Source organism: Corvus kubaryi, unplaced genomic scaffold (assembly GCF_017639235.1).
Source record: "Corvus kubaryi isolate FWS band 111438036 unplaced genomic scaffold, C.kubaryi_AGA036_p1.0 split1-37355, whole genome shotgun sequence".
NCBI lineage: Eukaryota > Metazoa > Chordata > Aves > Passeriformes > Corvidae > Corvus > Corvus kubaryi.
In genome coordinates, this window is record NW_024582078.1 from 1,145,081 (window position 1) to 1,163,534 (window position 18,454).

General features: G+C 42.0%; 1 protein-coding gene across 1 annotated transcript; it reads left to right on the plus strand.

Moving 5' to 3' along the window:
• The first annotated feature begins 3,519 nt into the window (after positions 1-3,519).
• Positions 3,520-18,405, plus strand: RSBN1 (round spermatid basic protein 1). The gene is made up of 6 exons (XM_042013400.1): positions 3,520-4,195; positions 10,279-10,416; positions 10,829-10,971; positions 11,826-11,993; positions 12,901-13,009; positions 13,570-18,405. The coding sequence occupies exons 1-6, from the start codon at positions 3,572-3,574 to the stop codon at positions 14,029-14,031; spliced, it is 1,644 nt and encodes a 547-aa protein (XP_041869334.1). The 5' UTR covers positions 3,520-3,571; the 3' UTR covers positions 14,032-18,405.
• The last annotated feature ends 49 nt before the right edge of the window (positions 18,406-18,454 follow it).

Below are 18,454 nucleotides of genomic sequence, written 5' to 3' on the forward strand. Positions count from 1 at the left end.
GCGGGCGGGAGCGGCGGCAGCGCCGCGCTGGGAGCCCCGGGCGCACCTGTGGAGGGGCGCGGGCGGCGGCGGCGCTGCGGGCTCGGCGGCCCTGGTCCGGCCGTGTCGTAGCGGGCACGGCGGTGCTGCCCCGGGGACGGAGCGCGGGGTGGCCGCGCTGCTCCTGCTGCTGTCAGAATCGCCCTCGTCGCAGGTTCGACTGCAGGTGCTGTGGGAGTGAAGCTTTCTTCCCTCTATGCTTGCATTAACGTGTGAGGAGCTGCTGGGTTTTCTTTTAAATTTTATTTTCTTGGTTTTGATAAGTGCCCTGAGAAGGGTTCTCATGATTCCGTACGAGTATTTCCAAGGTGGGTGTCAGAGGATGGTGCCAGATTCTTTTCAGGGGTGCCCAGCAACAGGACAAGGTGCAGTAGCCACGCACTAAAACACAAAAGTTCCTCCTCAACACGAAGAATTTCTTTCAATGAAGGGTGTCTGAACACTGGAACAGGTGCCTAGGGAGGTCCTGGAGAATCCCTGTCTGAAGATATTCCAAACCCAAACTTGTGTCACCTGCTCCAGGTGACCCTGCCTTGGTAGGGGGGTTGCACTGGATGATCTCCAGAGGTCCCTTCCAACCCGAATTATTCTGTGTTTCCTTTAATTAGAAATGCCAAAATATCTCTGGATTTTGGTGTGCGCTGTGTGTGTTTTTGTTTATTTTTATTTTAACAGTACCGAGTGATTGTTTTGGTTCTGCTCAGAGATTTGTTATAGTAAAAAGCTTCTTGGAGAGAGCAACATAGATAAAAAATAACTGCAGAAGCTGCTGTAATTAAAAATACAATGTGGTGAATTATGCTTGAGGAGTGTATGGGCAGGTTTTGTGCCAAAGAAACCAAAGATGCACTTGCTTACAGAAGTCAAGTGTCTGTAGAGTAAACTCTAGATAAGACTGTCTTAAGGACAGACAAAACTATTACTAGGGGAGGCTTTTTTCCGCTGGTTAATGCTTCCACACCACTGTGCTTGAATAACGATTATAAAGGCTGCTGATTGATAAAACTGCAGAGGTTTACAGTGTTTATCAAGTAAACGTTTGGAGCAGTGTATCTTTGTAGATTGGAGTGTCACTGTGTCAGTTCTAACCCAGAATTAAATAAGGCCTCTTAATGAAGGCTTAAACAGCACAAAAATGAGCATCAAAATTCCAGATTTGCAAAGAAAAGCTGTTTGCTAATCTGAAGCTCTTCACTGCCTGTCCTCAGCTGTACGGGTAGTGCCTGTTGGGATGGGGCTGTATTTCTTGCCCTGACTATGGGTTTTTATTTTGATATATAATCTAATTAAATTACCTGTTACATTGAGTGTACCATACTTATCTGTGGCCCCAGGTGACAGTGAACATCCCTACTGTTTTTGCTGTTTAATAGTGGTTCTGGTTCTGTTGTGGGATGTGTGATCATTTTAGAGTAGCTGAGTTATTGGCACTGCTGTCATTCTGCCTCACTGCTGAGCCCATCGTTTAGTGACCTGTCCACAGCTTTATTGTGTTTGAGGTGCTGGAGGTTTTCTGTTTATTTAAAGGAATAATTAAAACTATATTTCCTTCAAGATTGCCAGGCATTGCTATAATGTCACTGTTTAGCTGCACTGAATATAGCAGTTACTCACTGTAGTAGTAGGACTCTGCTGTGTTCAGTGCATCCAGCAGCAGCCAGGGCAGCTTTTATCCTGAAAACAGACAAGTGTTCACTAGAAGCTCCCAAATGCAAGGATTCCTCTGTCTGTTACTAGGATATGGCTTCAAACAGGAAGATACTCTGAATTAAAATGTGTGAGGTTTTAAAACTATACCTAAAATCAGATGTGCTTAAAATAAGAGACCTTCAACAACTAAATGTTCTTGGAAACGTGCATAGGGAAGTATTCCCAACAGCTCAGTGGTGGCATGAAATTCTTGTTTAGTTCCAGCTTGGGATCTCTGGTTCCACCAGGACAAATATCTGGTGTGTGAATTGCACGTTCACTCAGTGAGTAAAGCAGTGTCTGTACTTGAGAGCCCAGTGACTGAACAAACTCGTGCACTCCTCACATGCGAGTCTTGCAGAAAACCTCATTCCAAGATCCGTTTCAGCTGACTTCCCAAAACAAGTGATACCACCCTGCTTTTCCTGCTTTCCCTTGAATAGAAAGATCAGGGCCTTTGCTGTTTGTAAGGGCTGCAGCAGCATGGTGAAAACTTGTATTTCAGGTCCTAAGACTATTGTATGAAGTGAGGATTAAGCAATCGGCTCTTTCTTTGCTCCATGAGTAACTCTGTTCCTTACACCAGGCTGTTATGAAGGTCAGCCCTCTCCAGTAATGAGCTCCGAGACCAAACCAGTAATGATCCAGTTAAACACTGGTTACATGAAAGAACCTGGAGCTGCCTGTATTTATCACTACACCCTTTCTCATAAAACAGTGTAACACGGTTTTTTTCTTTAAATTAAATGCTCTAAGAGAATAAAGAGGGAATAGCAATGTGCAGCCAAAGAAAGGAAATTTTATTAGGACAAAGCCCTATGCTGAGGGGAAACTGTAAAACTTTAGTTACTGCATCTTTGGTCAGGTGTTGCCTTCAGCAGCAGGTTGTTCTCATCCCCATGGCTATCCTGGTAACACAGCTCCTGGAGATTTATGGGCATTGTTGGATGAAATGGTTCTTTGATTCAGGCGCATTAAAATCTTGTCTTGGCAATTGAGTTTTTGACAGCTGGAGCATCAAGTTTTCTAATTACCTTTGTCTCTCATTAAATGTTATTTGAATTCGTTTTTATTCTTGAAAGAAGAACAACTTAAACGGTTCCATTTGGCTTGACAGAACTCCTTTACATTTTATTTCTCAGTCTTTTAGAGGCTGATTAACCTCAAAAAAACCCCCAAACAACCGAAGCTGCCTCTTAATTTCCTTCTCTCCATTAACTGAATAGTTAACTGTAAGACTGAAGCTGTTGATGCGATGATTTGGGTCTTTAATTTTAAAAGATCAGTAGTCTAAGATTTACTTAAGTATTTTTACCTCTAAGTGTAGGTAAAGCTTGTACCTCTTCAGCTCAGCTGTGTTTTGCTTCTGTATCATGTGTTCAAAATCAGGGAAGTGTTCTGTAATGAAAGTCCTAAAGTTTAAATGTTACACATACTTGTTTATCCTCTTCCCCTGTATGGCACTGCCTTAAATGTCAGAAGTTATTAATGTACTTAATTATAGATGTTCTGAAATACAAACTCCCTTTAAAGGTATTCTAATAAATCTGTTAAAACTGGAAATATTTCTAAAATATTAAGCAAGAGTTTGGAAGTTTTCCTTAATTCAAGGCGTTATTTGTATAATTGTAGCTACCGTGACTTTTGACTTAGTTATAAAACCAAAAATGCAGTGTTTTACAATTGGTCAGTCTCCCTGGGAATAGATCCCTTCAGCAAGTGAGAGGCCTGAATTCTTTTGGGGTGAATATGCTGCAACTGCAGAACTCTAATCTTCTCTTTATTGTTGCTGCCAGAAACTCCAGATGAAAATGGCAAAACCCAGCGAGCTGACAGTCTTATTATGAAGAAGATAAAGAAAAAAAAGAAAAAGAAACACCGGGAAGATGTGCGGGGAAAACGCCTGAAGATGTACAACAAAGAGGTGCAGACAGTGTGTGCTGGGCTCACTCGCATTGACAAGGAGACTCTGTCTCAAGGACAGTGTGACAACCTGGAAGTGAACAAGGAATCCTTCAGGTACCTGAAGGATGAGCAGCTGTGCAGGCTGAACTTGGGCATGCAGGAATATCGGATACCCCAGGGAGTGCAAACCCCGTTTGTGACACACCAGGAGCACTCTGTCCGCAGCAGGTTCCTGAAGACTGGCACTAAATTCAGTAACTTCATTCACGAGGAACATCAGTCCAATGGAGGTGCCCTGGTCCTGCACGCTTACATGGATGAACTCTCATTTTTGTCTCCAGTGGAGATGGAGAGATTTGCAGAAGAGTTTCTTGCGTTGTCATTCAGTGAAAATGATAAAAATGCAGCTTACTATGCTTTAGCCATAGTGCACGGAGCAGCTGCTTATTTACCAGACTTCCTGGATTACTTTGCTTTTAACTTTCCAAACACTCCAGTGAAAATGGAAATTTTGGGCAAGAAGGACATTGAAACAACAACAATTTCAAATTTTCACTCTCAGGTAAGAACTGTTCAAAAGCATAAAAGTTGCACAATACCTAGATTTGATTAATCTCATTAACGCAGAGCAGGCATGATTTAAAATAGGCAAGTCACAAATTTATTTTCTAAGCAGATGAAAAAAGGTAGTGTTGGGACTTCACTACTCTGTTTATTCCTGTTTCTGCTTAAAGCTTTTCTGTGCTCCCTGGTAGCTGGTGAATCACACCTCAGACACTATCTGTGTCTGAGGAAAGATCTGCACTGATCATCTTTTTCTTCTAAACTTGGGAAAACACTGAGATAGTGCAAGATAACAGCCAAGTCTGTGCCAAGAGTTGCATAGGCTGCAAATACTAACACTGCTTTTCAAGTCAATAGAGCTGGGGTTTGTTGGTTTTGGGGTCTTGGGGTTTTGATTTTTTTGCAATGATATTACTTTTCATGTTTCAGTATATCTGATTCACAGCTTTTTTTTAACATCTTAATTCCCTCAATACCTTACGCTGTTTAAACTTCGTAACTTGAAGGTGGTTAGAGAGTCTTTTTAATTGCCATGGAAAAGGAGTTTCATTTTATTTACTCCCTTGGTTTCCCTAGTAGGCTTAAGCTAATTTAGAAACTGTATCTCTGTGTAACTTAAATGGATGCAACAGTAAAAACTAAGTTAATTCCTAGAGTCCCATATGAAAGTCCCTTGGAGTTTAGTCTTGTAATCAAACTCAGAAGTATCTATACAACAAGATTACAGTTTGGATAAATTTCTTTTTGATGGAATAAAGCTTCCTTCTGTTTAGTCTGAGAATGGATCCAAACTGCTGATTACCTTTAAGGTCTTTACTCCAGACATTAATTACATTTACTAGTTCACTTGTTGGAAGGATAAATCTGAAACTGTGGTGGAGTGCAATTCAGTACTATAAGAACACACCTTTAACAACAGATTTTGGAGTGTTAGTGCTTGTGGATGGGCTATTTGGATCTCTGCAGGGTTTGCCAAATGCTTATAAGCAAGTTTTGCATTGGAAAAACAATTATTGCTTTACAGAAAGTTCCTGCATGGTCGCTGTGGAGTCTTTGAATAGCATTAAGTTAATAATTCTGACACTTGGCTTTTTGTTTGACGATGATTAGCTGCTGTAGCACTTATTTTAACCAGCTTCTGTTTCTTGGTTTAAATAATTCTTTGTGCTGACAAGAGCTGTGCCTGGGTGCAGAGTACCCCAAAACCAGTCTCTGAGCATATAAACCACTGCTGTGGGCAATAGCACTTCTGCACAGCACACACCTGTGTCCTGCAAATGTGAAATGTGTCCACAAGTCAGGCTTTAAATCTTCTGTATTAGTGATTTATCTGTGTTTTTTAGTGTCCTGATTGCGTTCTGGCTCGAGTACATGTGATGACCCCTGAAATGGCTGAACAGAGCCTCTGGAGTATTTAACAATTGCATTTTTTGTCGGTGAATGTCCTGTGAACACAAATACTGGCACTATAAATACACGTGAGGAATGTGTGGTAATAAATAAGAGGCTTTGCTGGGTTATAGTCTGCTGGTACTTCAATTAATTCTATTTTAAGTACTGTCTAAACTTGATTAAGATTGAGTCATGACATAAGGTTCAGTTGGTCTAAACCACTTCTCTAAACCCAGCTCCAGCATGACCTGGTTAATCCTCTCTGGCTGAAGTGTGTTAGTGCAGTTCTCCCTGAGCAAACAGAGCAGGGGAGCTGTCATAGGCAGCTGAAGCAGGGCTCTTCAGAGAATGCAGATGATGGAAAAGCTGAAGGAAACATTGAAATCAGTGGTGGTTTCACCCAAGTTTGGCAAACTAGCTTGTCTTGAAATGGAGAAGGCTGCAATGCCCTGCTCGAGGGCCTGGGGTGATGAACCTAACTCTTGTGCTGCTGTTCCTTGGCAGCCCTGATGAGGGAGGAACAGATTGGCCAAGCTTCGCTTTTGACCCTTCTGTATGAGAATTGTACAGTCCAGAACTGCTTCACAGTTGTGCTTTTGTAGATTAAGCATGTTGTGCTATTGTGTGCTCTACACTGATTATTTATAACTGAAAACACTCAGTTAAGTCACCTCCATTCTGAGTTCCTTCTCTGTGCATGAGTTTTTGCTGCACTGACCTGTGCCAAGGGGATTTGGAGCACTAGGGAGTCTTGAATCCTGGAGATCCAGTGTCAAGAAATCAAAACTTGATCTGTAAACTGCAAGTTAATGTGACCTTTGGCTTGCATGACATTCAGCTATTTTGTGTTTTCAGAGAAACTGAATTACAGTATTCAAAATAAGGACTTCAATCTGAAAGACTTGGTAAAAGTGTAGTGATAATTAACTGCCTTGCAAGGTGAATTCCTTTGTTCTCAGGGCAGTGAGTTTATAGCAAAGCACTCCAATGTGTATTTGTTACATAAATGTTTGGTTTCAGTATCTTAAAATAATTAAGTTTCAGTTTCCTCTGGATTTTTTGCTTGCATTGGCTCTCTTTGGTTCTAATACTTCAGTGCTGGAGCTCAGCTTTAGTTTGGAGCTGTTCACTTGGGCTGAGAGCTTTCAAGACTCAAATCACTGAGCAGTAATTTGTAAGCTTTCCTCACATAAAGGCACACTTTAATTTGAAAGCTCTTAGCTGTGCAGCTAGAATGAACTCTTATTTTCCTTATCATTTGTTTCAGTACAACTGCTTCTAGTTCCACTCAGTGAATGGGAATATATATAGAGTTAAAAAAACCACTTCTGCTTTTTTCCCCAACTGATCAACTGCCTGATGAATTCTCTCTCTGATCCAAAGAACAGTTAGACTCACAGAGGGTGTGTGGGGGTTCTGGGAAGAGGCCAGGAAAGAGAACTGGGGAAGTAGGTTTTGCATAAGCTGCTGTTCCTTCTGGGAGAAGCAGCCAACAGATGATAACTGGGTAAGTTTTCTTACTCCTGCTGTTCTGAACAGGTTACCCTATCCCTGAGAGCTTTGGTTAATGAACCACATCAGAGTTTGGTTGTCTGCTCCATGTGAACTTCTCTGATTCTGGAAGGGCAATTTCTTTTTTTAGCAGTAACTACCAAAGTATGAAATGGAGAAGTTGTGCATCTGTACTGTAAACTTCATTTGGTTTGTCACTGAAGCCATATAAACAATGCCTAATGGTCCTGCACTATGTCAGATTTTAGTCAAACGTGTCACCCTTGCTGTGCTGGCATGTCACTGCCTTGTCCTTCACTAGTAACCAGCCTTGTGCTTTTGCTTTCTTCCTTGTAGCCAAGTGTTTGTGTGGTTGGTTTTATAGCTGACTTGGCATGCTGAAATATTGTTGCTGTCAACTGATTCATGCTTCTCTTGCAACTGGAGAGAAACTTCTGAGACTTAACCTCATTTGTCTCCAGCTGATGCCTCATCTGTGTGTCCTCTTCTCACCCTGTGCTGCTCACTTAACCCGTGGTGAGGCTGGGGTGGCTCAGGAACATGCAAATAAACACTAGCTCTGTGCCTCTGACAGGAAACACTGCCTCTGTCTGCTTCTGTTCTCACCCAAGTGTGGGAAACACTGATAGGCACATGGTGCAGCTGAGAGAAAATGTCTCCATGAGCACTCAGGAGCTAATTTTAACCATGCCCGTAACTCAGTGTCAGTGTGGGGTGTGTGGAGTGGGGGATGCACGTGGCAGTGATGGCTGTGTGGCATTTGAAAGGGCACAGGCTGCCTGAGTGGCCTTACTGACTCCATTGTCCTTTTGCAGCAGTAAAAACAGTGGCAGTTACTGCTCATGATCCACTGCTGCTTTTAAAGAAGCACAGGGAACAAATTATAGCAAGGGAGGGGCTGTGGTAATAAGTCACTGACTTCTGGCAGCCGTGTGAACTGGAGTGACCCTAGCTAAATTCCTAAACAAGAGTTGAACTTTAAACAAAAAAAAAAAAACACTGAGAGAGGTCCTAATGGATATAATGAAGGGACTGCAGCTATTTCATCATCTCAGCTTTCTTCCCTGCAATGAGGGGTGCACGCAGGTGGCTGTGGAGTGAATAGCGCTGGGAAGAGGGAATCTGGAGCACTTGGTGAATGAAAGGCTAAAGCAGTTTTCAGTGCAGCAAGCAGGGTGCTTACTCATGGGACACTAGATCACCCAGTTGTAAAGAGAGGGCAAGATGCCTGTTCTTTTAGATGTTCATTACATCATATTCTTGAGACCACTGGCCTAACCAGTGGTGTTGGTGTTTGCTGCTCAGAAGGAATTAAGAATAAGAGAGAAGCTGTGAAGATGTTTTTTTTTATGGCATATTAAGCTAGTAGACTACATCCCCTGTGATTGAGGTGCTTGAGATGAATACTACAGCCTGCTGGGGATTGCCATGAGTTGGTGCATGTTTTCAGTGTAAACATGTCCTGGGTTTAATTCTCAAGTGTGTATATTCCTTTAATTTCTATTAAAAACTAGCAAAGTGTTGAAATCCAATATTTCCCTAAAGTACTTCTACTGTTTCCTTTATAACTCCTGAGTTCTTGTCTATTTTTTCATTGTTCCAGTGCATTAAAAAAAACCCCAAAGTTGAAGTTTCTCATTTTTCATTTCCTTTGAAAACATTACAAGGAAAAACTGCATATGGAGTTATAATTCATTTTAACTCATGACAAACACCTGTAAAATGCTAGCAACTCTCACCAGGTGGTTTCAATAGCATAGAACTCATCTGGAAGTAGTCTGTCTCCACTTACATAAATAGTGCCAGGCAGTTAAACTTCACTGGATAAGGAGCAGAGCGTTTCAGTCCTTGGTTTTGCTGTAGGTGCACAGAACTAAAATATTGCTGCAGCATTCCAGTGCTCCTGCTCTGAACTGCATTCAGCAAATAGAGTGAGCTAAACTCCTGTAATTAAAGAAGTGAAATATCTATGACTGCTGCTGGAGGATAAAATTGCAGCAGTAACTATTCTTCCTTTATTAGTCTCTCCTAATTTACCTTTAACAACTGCATGGAGTAGTCTAATGACATCTGGTTTGTTGACTAAACATGCAAAACTGAAACTAAACTTAAAGCTAAGCTGCTGCATCCGCATATCTATAAGTGGAGTTATAAAAGGCATTGCACTTTGTGAACATGACTGTTAAACTGCAAATTTACCAGTAATTGTCTGTACTGTCCCAGCACTCAGCCATGGAGAACAGCTGTAGTTTTTCACCCCTAGAACACACACTGAAGGGTGATGGAAGGCTGGGGCTCAGACACAACTGAGTGTGCAGAACAGACTAATTATGGCAGAACTTGTGGTCTGTAGCATCAGTTAGTGGTATCTACATAGAACCTCCTCTGTGGCCATATGGCATGTTCCAGCTGCAGTCCATAGGATGAGGCTACAGACACTGGAGTCTTGCCAGTGCCTCTCCTCTGGGAACAGGAAATCAGCAAGAAAAGTTTCCAGATGACCCTGGAAAGTGGGACAGTCTGTGTTCTAGAGGATGTCCATGAGCTGTGACATTAAAGTATTTCTGGCCCCAGCACTGACAGGAGGTTCTACTGCAAATGGTTATCCTAAAATTCTCTCCATGAGCACTGGCTTTCCAGCTAAACCTCTTGTTTCCTCTGCTTTTTGTCCAATTTTCTGTGTCTACTATAACAACATCACTAGAACCACTGCATGAAGGACACTGAGGTTTTTCACTGCTGTCTCAGGGGAAGGACCTCAGGGACAGGACTGAAATGAGGCATGTGCATATCCCAGGAGCATCCGGTTTGAAATGTAGAAGCAACAGTGTTCTGCACGAACCAGCAGAGAGTTGAAGCTTGCTGGTGAAAGACTGAGTCACAATGAAACCTTGTGTGGTTGTTTTCTCAAGTCAGCCTGGAAGTGTTGAATTGTTCCTGAATTAGTTAAATATTCACTTGCTGTTTTTCAAACTTCAGAAGGATTTCCTGTCAGGAGTACAGGCAGGAGTCCTTTCTTTCTCTTCTGTTCTAAACAGTCCCTGTGCATATTCCCAAAGGCACATTTACTGAAACAGATGTAGATGAGTGCAAGATTAATCCCAGCCGTGTTAGATCAGTCAGTTTTATCCTCCTGTAACAGAACTAAAGCTGTGGTGGTGGTGTGTCTCCTGTCAGGTCAATCGGACGTACTGCTGTGGCACCTACAGAGCAGGACCCATGCGCCAGATCAGCCTGGTTGGAGCAGTGGATGAAGAAGTTGGGGACTACTTCCCAGAATTCCTGGATATGTTGGAAGAATCTCCATTTCTTAGAGTAAGCAGTAACTTGTGGTGTGTTCAGAGCACTGTAGATATTTAAGCAATTGTTAGGTTTCCAAGTGATTAGAAACTGTTAGGTATTTTCTTTATTGATGTGCTCATTTGGGCTACTGAGGTTCATTCTTTCCTGTGTCCAATTGAAAGGCATGGAATTAGGTGGCTGATTTAAAAAAATCAAATTTATTATATATACATGTACTACATGTGCCTCTACTTCCCTAAAGACTATGCTTGATAAAATTAGCTTGGAATATCTTTTACCTCTCAAACTTACTTCGTTTCTATGCAATTCTTTTGACAGCAGATTTGAACCAGTTTTACCAAAGGCATCATTTAATTTTTCTATTTCACCCAGTGTTTTGTGTTATGTGTGTTTTGTGGGTTGTTTTGTTCCTATTTTCTTTTAGATGACTTTGCCCTGGGGGACTCTTTCCAGTCTCAGACTGCAGTGCAGGTCCCAGAGTGATGATGGGCCCATCATGTGGGTGAGGCCGGGAGAGCAGATGATCCCCACAGCTGATATGCCAAAATCGCCCTTCAAACGGCGCCGGTAAGGTTTGGGTTTCCTTTTGTACTCGAGGTAAAACATTGCAGTTAAGTCTGTGTCAGATTTGAGAACAAAAGCAAAGTATTTGATGTGTAATTGGCTCTCCCGAGGACTAATTCAGATTTAAGTTTCACTTCTGTTTCAAAGTGGCTCAGCTGATAAAGCTAATGTTACCTGTGATGGTTATTTTATTTCACTACTCAGTATCTTTCAGTACTTCTCACATATCCTAGATCAGTGCTTTAAGATTAAAACCTCTTGTTATTATCCTTCAGGAGACTTAATTAATCTTATTTCTGTGGCAAGAACCAATTTGGTGGTGAGGGCAGGTGGATGCTGTAAAACAGCAGAGATCCTTTTACTGCTTGTGCTGCATTCTAATGTCGGTACTAAAGCATTTGTAACACTGCCTGTCTGCTCGGGAATTATTGTGTATTCTTGCTTTCTGTCTCTGAAAGAGTGCTCTAAGACAAATTTCAGGAGATTTGGAAGCATATTTTAATTGCTGTTTCAAGAAGAATTTTTGGACATATTCCTAAATAACTGAAGCTCAGGTTCTGTAAGATAGCTCTGTTTTACATACCAATACATTCTTGGAGGAAGTCTTTCAGCACAAGTACTAAACCACAAAAAGTATGTGATTTGATTTGTTTTGTAAAGTTTGATCTCATAACGTGACTTGTACTTTGCTGGTTTTGTTTCAGTCTTTTACCGAACAACCACCTAGAAAAAATCAGAGGGAAGTGCTTTATTCCTCTGAAGCCTGTAGCACCCAGCATTTTAAGATTATTTCAATACAACTGCTTCTTTTTGAGCAGTCTGGGACATTTTTAGTGTGTGATTTTATCCCGTTGCAGGTCCATGAACGAGATCAAGAACCTGCAGTACCTACCTCGGACCAGCGAGCCCCGAGAGGTCCTGTTCGAGGACAGGACGAGAGCTCACGCTGACCACGTGGGGCAGGGCTTTGACTGGCAGAGCACAGCTGCTGTCGGGGTGCTCAAGGCTGTGCAGTTTGGAGAATGGTAAGTGCTGCTGGAATGCAGCTATTCTTCTTTTTTTTTTTTTTTTTTTTAATAATTCGTTGGAAAACAAACCGAATCAGAAATGGTTTAAACCCTATAAAGAGACAAAAGTTGCCCAGAGCTGGAAACTTCAAGTTATATACCTGCTATTTTTCCCTCTTGAGGCAGTAAAAAATTTGTAACAGCAGCTTGCAGAATGTTTTAGTGATACACAAAAGCCTTAAATCTGGACCATCATCTTTGATTATTCTTTTCCTGAGCAGGTATATTAATTCTAGCTTTTGTAACAGTAGTCTGAGAGCTCAGTGTAATTAATTTCACAGCTGCAGTGCCTTCTTAGGTCATGTACCCAGGATATTGCTGTTGACCTTGCAGAGAAACTAGACTTGCATCACTGTAATAGCTAGAAATTACAGGAGAAATTGGGTAGCATCATTAGCAATATCATAAGTATGAAAATGCCAGGATTTCCTTCACTCTGGTTCACAGCTGTTGAATAAAACTCCTCGCTGCTTCAACTTCAGTGTTACTTTGTAATTTTACATTTTTCCCTTAATGTGGAATTATTCCGTCCAATTATAGAATGGAGGAATTGAGGCAAATTGTGGTTCCTAGAACACAGAGAACTTTGATAGTGGCAGTTTGAACCTGGTTCTCAGGCATTTCAGTATGTCCATGAAAACATCACTGCTGTTGTGAATGCAGCAAAAACGGAGAAAGAAAAAAGAGAAATCTATGAATTATTCCTCTTTTTCAAAATAATACACTATTGAGAAGTATTGAGACGTTGTGCACAGTGTAACACTGAAGTAGGTCATTGGTTCAATGAAGCTGTCTGCTGGGAAGGGCTGTAATGCTCTGTAGTTCAAATACTTCAAAAATTCTTGGAATTCTCATCTTTTTCTAGGAGTGACCAGCCTCGTATAACCAAAGATGTGGTTTGTTTTCATGCTGAAGACTTCACTGATGTTGTGCAGAGACTTCAGCTGGACCTGCATGAACCTCCAGTGTCACAGGTATTAAATGTGGCCTTGTGACAGCTCATTCCTGGTGTTTTGGGAGTAGTTTCTGACAGATCCCAGCTTTTCCCTAAAGGCAGCCCTTTTCTATCCCCAGTGGCCCTCAGTTCTCAGCTCTCTGGGGCAATTTCCTTGTGTTTCAGCATAAAATAGTTCAGTTGGAAGGGACCTTTTTCTTTCCCTTTCGCCCGGGTTCATGCTGTGAGTCACAGGGTGTGCTGTAGAAACAATCCATTGATTAAGTCATGTGTGCCTGTTCCTGCTTTTTCCAAAATCTGATGTGGAGGCATCTAAACTCAGTCCTGTCAGCTCAAACAATGCAGCCCATGTCACCACTTGTTGTTTTTAACCATAATTGTAGAAACCTCTTCATTCTCCTCTCTCAAGATGTGCACATCAGAGAAATTGTGTTTTAGAAGTCTAGTTCTCATTTAAATTTGAAGTTTTACCCATGACATGGAAACATTCTGATTTAGACATGAATTAACTTGAAAACAGGAGGATGCTGAATTGTTTGAAGAGTTTACCACTAACTTTCCCATCTCTCCTTCTCCCAGTGTGTTCAATGGGTGGACGAAGCCAAACTAAACCAAATGAGACGGGAAGGCATTCGCTATGCTAGGATTCAGTTGTGTGACAATGACATCTACTTCATCCCTAGAAATGTCATTCATCAGTTCAAAACAGTGTCAGCAGTCTGCAGCTTAGCCTGGCACATCAGACTCAAACAGTATCACCCCGTGGGGGAGACTTCTCCAAAAGCAGAAAGCAATTCAAGCCTGAACAGTAATGTTCCTGGAAACACAGAGGCAGAAGGTGAACCCCAAGGTGTGAGTGTAAAAATAGAGTCTGAAGAACCAGGTACAGAAATTCAGCTTACCCCAGGGGTGCTCTCCTCCTCTGTTTCTTCAATATCAGGACTTGTGCAACCAGATCAGGTGGCCCAGCCCCTTCCAGGTTTTAAAATAGAGTCTGATCAGCAACACAATCCACAGGATCATGCAGGCTCTTCTGTGTGATATGTATATAATCAAACATTTTTTAAACAACTTTTTAAAATTTTGATGTGAAGTTATAGTTTTATAACTGGCTTATGTTTTATTGGAGAAATCTTGCCTATAATTCTATAAAGAAAGGTGACATTCCAAAATGTCAAGCATATCTTTTTTACACAGATTATGCAAAATTCAAGTTGTATTTTAACCCCTTAGTACAACCTGTAACAGTGGTCTACCACTTCTTTCTGTTTAAGTAAAGAGATGTTGAATATCTTCTCAAAGTCAGATTGAAATTCCTCCAGGAACACAAAATGATTGAACTCCATTGGTCAGTGTTATATCCCTACTTTTACTTTCTCTCTAATCTTCACCAGAAAGTGATGCTTTTGTAGAAGACCTGCAAAGTGACTTCCCCATCTCATTTTAATTGCTTAAAAAAGTAAAAAAAAAAAGAAAAAAAATAGAGAAAGCACAGCACTTTTGATGATTTGTGGAATTTTTGGTATGTCTGTTCTTGACATGTTGGTTTATATACAAGCTATAGAAATTGATGTTTCTTACAATTCCTACAAGGGTGACCTGTAAAAAGAACTGAAGCAAGTGTCTGATTCCTGTTGAAATGCAATGACTTACTGACCTAACACTTCTCATAGCACTGCTTATGTTGTTTGGTGTGAGGGTTTTTGCTTCCAAAATACATCTTCCCTGAACGTGATAAATGCTAGTGTCAAAATTAGAGAACCTCTTGGTAGTCTTGTGGAGGAAACTGCTATCTTTGAGCACTTTAAGGCTTTAAAATACTTAACCAACTTGGCAGCTTGTTTTGATCGGGTCGTAACGTGTCCAATGGATCCACACTTTCCCTTGTACTGATGCACTTAATAGAATAAGCATTGAGCTGATACCTGACTTTCTAGAATAAGGACAGCCTTACTGTGTAAGTTCTGTATTAGTATTTCACAATAAAAAGTATTTTGGCATTGGACTGCTTTTTCCATGTGTAGCTCCTGGGTGCCCAGTTACTGTGGAAAAATCAGCAGCACGTGCTCAATGTGTAGAGTGTCAGCTATCAACAGTTTTTAAACAATCTTTCAATATTTCTGGATGTTAATGTGTAATCTGTATTTGACTTTCACTCACCCCATTTATTACTGCCCTTTTCAGTCATCAAAAGGAAAAGTCCCTTTTCCCTCTCCCTCTCCCCTCCCCACATTTAGAGTACAAGTTGGGGTTTGGTGCAACTTAAGCTGTCTCCAGATAACTTTATTTGTTCTAATCCTCACTGGGGTAGGAAAGATTTGAAACACTATGTTAGACTAGACAAAAGCAAAGATGCTGTGTTAGTTCTGGATGCATCTTTTTAATATCAATTATTACTCTTCTCTTTATAAGGGTCTCTAAAATATGTTACTCTATTATAAATCTTACTTTGTGCAATATTGTTTGTGTAGGCTTTTATATACATATTAGCACCTCAGTGTAGAGGTCACTATTTTAAACTGATAGAGAAATAATCCTCAGAAGATACTGCAGTGATTAGTTAGAACCTGTATTACTCCTTATGTGTATGTATGTATTGTCTTCGGTACAAAAATGAGGACTAGGAAATATTTCAATTTAAAACTAATTTACAGATTGAAGTGGTAGTGACTCGTTTAGTAATCTGTGTAAATAAGGTGTTAGAATGGAAAGCTTTTATGATGAGAAGTAATGTGATTCATGCAGGGGTGTAATTTAATCTTAGCAGAAATTCTAGATGACTCAGCGCGGCTCAGAAATGAGCCGTCAGTTCTCTGGTGGGTTTTTTCCACTTTTTATGTTGAGAGGAATTTCATAGCTTTAAGGGTTGTGCAAAGTAAAATTCCTCACAGGCAATAGTGGTTTCAGTTCATCCTTCACATTGAAAGATTTCCCAGGGTGTTCTTTCCTTTTGACCAAGTCTGCGAGTCTTCCAAGTGCCCGTTGCGCGCCTCTCCCGTGCTGCTCCCTGGCCCTGGCAGTGCAGGGCCATCCCCGAGGTGGCCCTTCCTTCCCTGGTGGCCAGCACTGATCACTCAGGAACTGACACACCTGCAGAGGCCACAGTGAGCCTGCAAGCTGAACTGCAAAGGCAGAATAAACAGAGTAAGAGCCCCCGTGCACCAACCTGTCTGTTTCTTGGGAAAATTGAAATGGAATGAAGGGGCAATCCATTTGGAAGTCCTCTGTAAATTCTAATAGCACGTTTTCAAATGGATGAAGGAAGACTAGGGTGGTTTGTGCTACTTTCCAAGCTGTAGCTTTAGTGAAATCTGTGACAACAGCCTGAAATACCTAGAAAATGCTCTGACTTCCTCTTGGATGGAGGGACATGACCAATAGCATCATGCTCTTTATGCTCTGCTCAGTTACTAACTTAAAACCTAATGTCAGATTTAAATGCACATAAATAAAGATATCTTTGAATGACCTCAATGTTGCTGATGCTATTCTAGTTTGGAAGACTGAGGGAGAGAGGAACAAGCTGTTTGAGAATCTCTTATTAAATCCATGCTCAGCTTTGCTGTGCTTTAACCAAGCTGGCAGACTTTCAAGTTCCACCTCAACTCTGGATGTAAAGTGTGAGGGGGATTGCTTGGGAAGCTGCTCACTGTTCAGCCATTGCTTCAGTTGCCCAGAACAAAGCCTTGATGGGCAGATGCAAATGTTTTCCAGACCAAGACCTGTAGAACACTGATTTTTTACGAGCTAGAGCCATTTAGAGAGGAAGTAACGAGTTCAAGCCACTTAGTGTTTGAGCAGAACAAATCAAGTAAATATTTCTGAATATCTCATGTTAAATAGCTGCTATTTTAATTTCTCTAAGAATTCATAAAGCAGGTTCCTTAATGAGGCAATCAAACTTTGACACATTTGATAGCTTGTTCTAAGGCTGAGAAAGTTGGGGCTGTTCAGTGTGAACACCTCACAGCTCCTTCCAGGATCTGCAGAGGCTACAGGGAAGCTGGAGAGGGGCTGTTCATTAGGAACTCAAGTGACAGCACAAGGGGGAATGGGTACAAATCAAAAGAGAAGAAATTTAGGTTAGGTTAGAGATTAGGAAGAAATTTGATGGGTTTTGAGGATCTGGTTGCCCAGGGAGGTTGTGGATGCCCCAACCCTGGAATTTTATAAAGCCAGGTTGAGCAACCTGGCCCAGTGAGAGGTGTCCCTGCACATGGCAGGGAGTTGGGACTGGATGATTTTTAAGGTCCATTCCAACACCTTAACATTCTGTTATTCTCAGAAAAAGCAGATAGGTACAGAACAGGTCCTAAATACGAACGTGCTGGTCAGTTACTGTAAAACCTCAGTTCTCCATTTATGAGGATCTGGTCTGTGATGTCAGGTAGAAAATACTCCTGCTTAATGCTGGAGACAGCTGTCACTGGCCAAGTGCTCTGTCCGTGGAGGGATCGGCTGTGAAACACAGAACTGAGGCTTAGGCTCTACTTTAAATCAAGTGCTGGTGACTAAAACAAAGCTTATCCCAGGGATAAAGGCAAGTGGCTCAGCTGTGCTAGAAATGGACTAGCAAAGGCAGCGTAAAGCTGAAATACCAGTTGGCTTTGGTTTCCTCTCTCCTCTAGACAAACTCCAAGCCACTTTGTGCAGGTACCTGCCACGTTCTCTTCCAGTAAAGGGGGGACACCCACGCGGTGTTCCCAGGGGATTCATGAGGAACGCTTTCCACAGGTGCAGCACAGGGGCTCTGCTGTGCTCTGCCAGGTTTCCTGCGTGTTACAGTTCAGTTCCCCCGGACAAGGCAAATTGTCAGAGCTTTCCCCACGTCCTTCATGGGACGTGACCCCCTCCGATTTGGGGTGTGAATCACCTGAGTGATGAACTCTGGAATTGTAGTTCCCGAGGAGTGCTGAGCCTTGGCAGGCCTGTGCTGGCTGAGGGGGTGGGAGAGGAGTGGAGGGGTCGTTTCCTCTCCCCCAGAGCCTGTTCTGTACCTTCCTGCGGGGTCTGAGCAGTGTCCAGGGCACCCCTAGCATTCAGACAAACACCCACTTTCTCCTGATTTCTCTGTACAACATGTAAAGATACCGACTCCTGTATTGCTGTTTCGTGATTTAATTTGATTGGCAGCTACGATTATTTTTCTGTGGTTTTAATTTATCTAAGGTCTCTGCCTCCAGAGGACGTGTACAATTGCCTGGACGACTGTTTGCTTTGTGCGGCCTTAGTGTATTTATTGACATTCGCGCGTGTGCGGGGGCGGCCCCGCGCCCCCCCGCGCTGTCGGTAGCTGACTGTACACCAGTGTCAAACTGTTAAGCTATTTCTTTGTAAAATAGTCCTGCGGAATGCATAGAATTTTTTTCCTGTAAAGTATTTTTTTAATAAACAAAAGTCTGATTTTGTCCTTTACCTGCCTGGGCGCTTCTTTCCGCTGGGGTGGGGGGGGTGGCGCTCGGCG

What these genes read in the sequence shown, in the direction of transcription:
- RSBN1 (XM_042013400.1), top strand. Translation starts at nt 3,572, where the DNA reads ATGAAGAAGATAAAGAAAAAAAAGAAAAAGAAACACCGGGAAGATGTG. An exon ending in AAGAATCTCCATTTCTTAGA is followed by an intron (nt 10,417 to 10,828) that starts GTAAGCAGTAAC and finishes ATTTTCTTTTAG; the next exon opens with ATGACTTTGCCCTGGGGGAC. An exon ending in TCGCCCTTCAAACGGCGCCG is followed by an intron (nt 10,972 to 11,825) that starts GTAAGGTTTGGG and finishes ATCCCGTTGCAG; the next exon opens with GTCCATGAACGAGATCAAGA.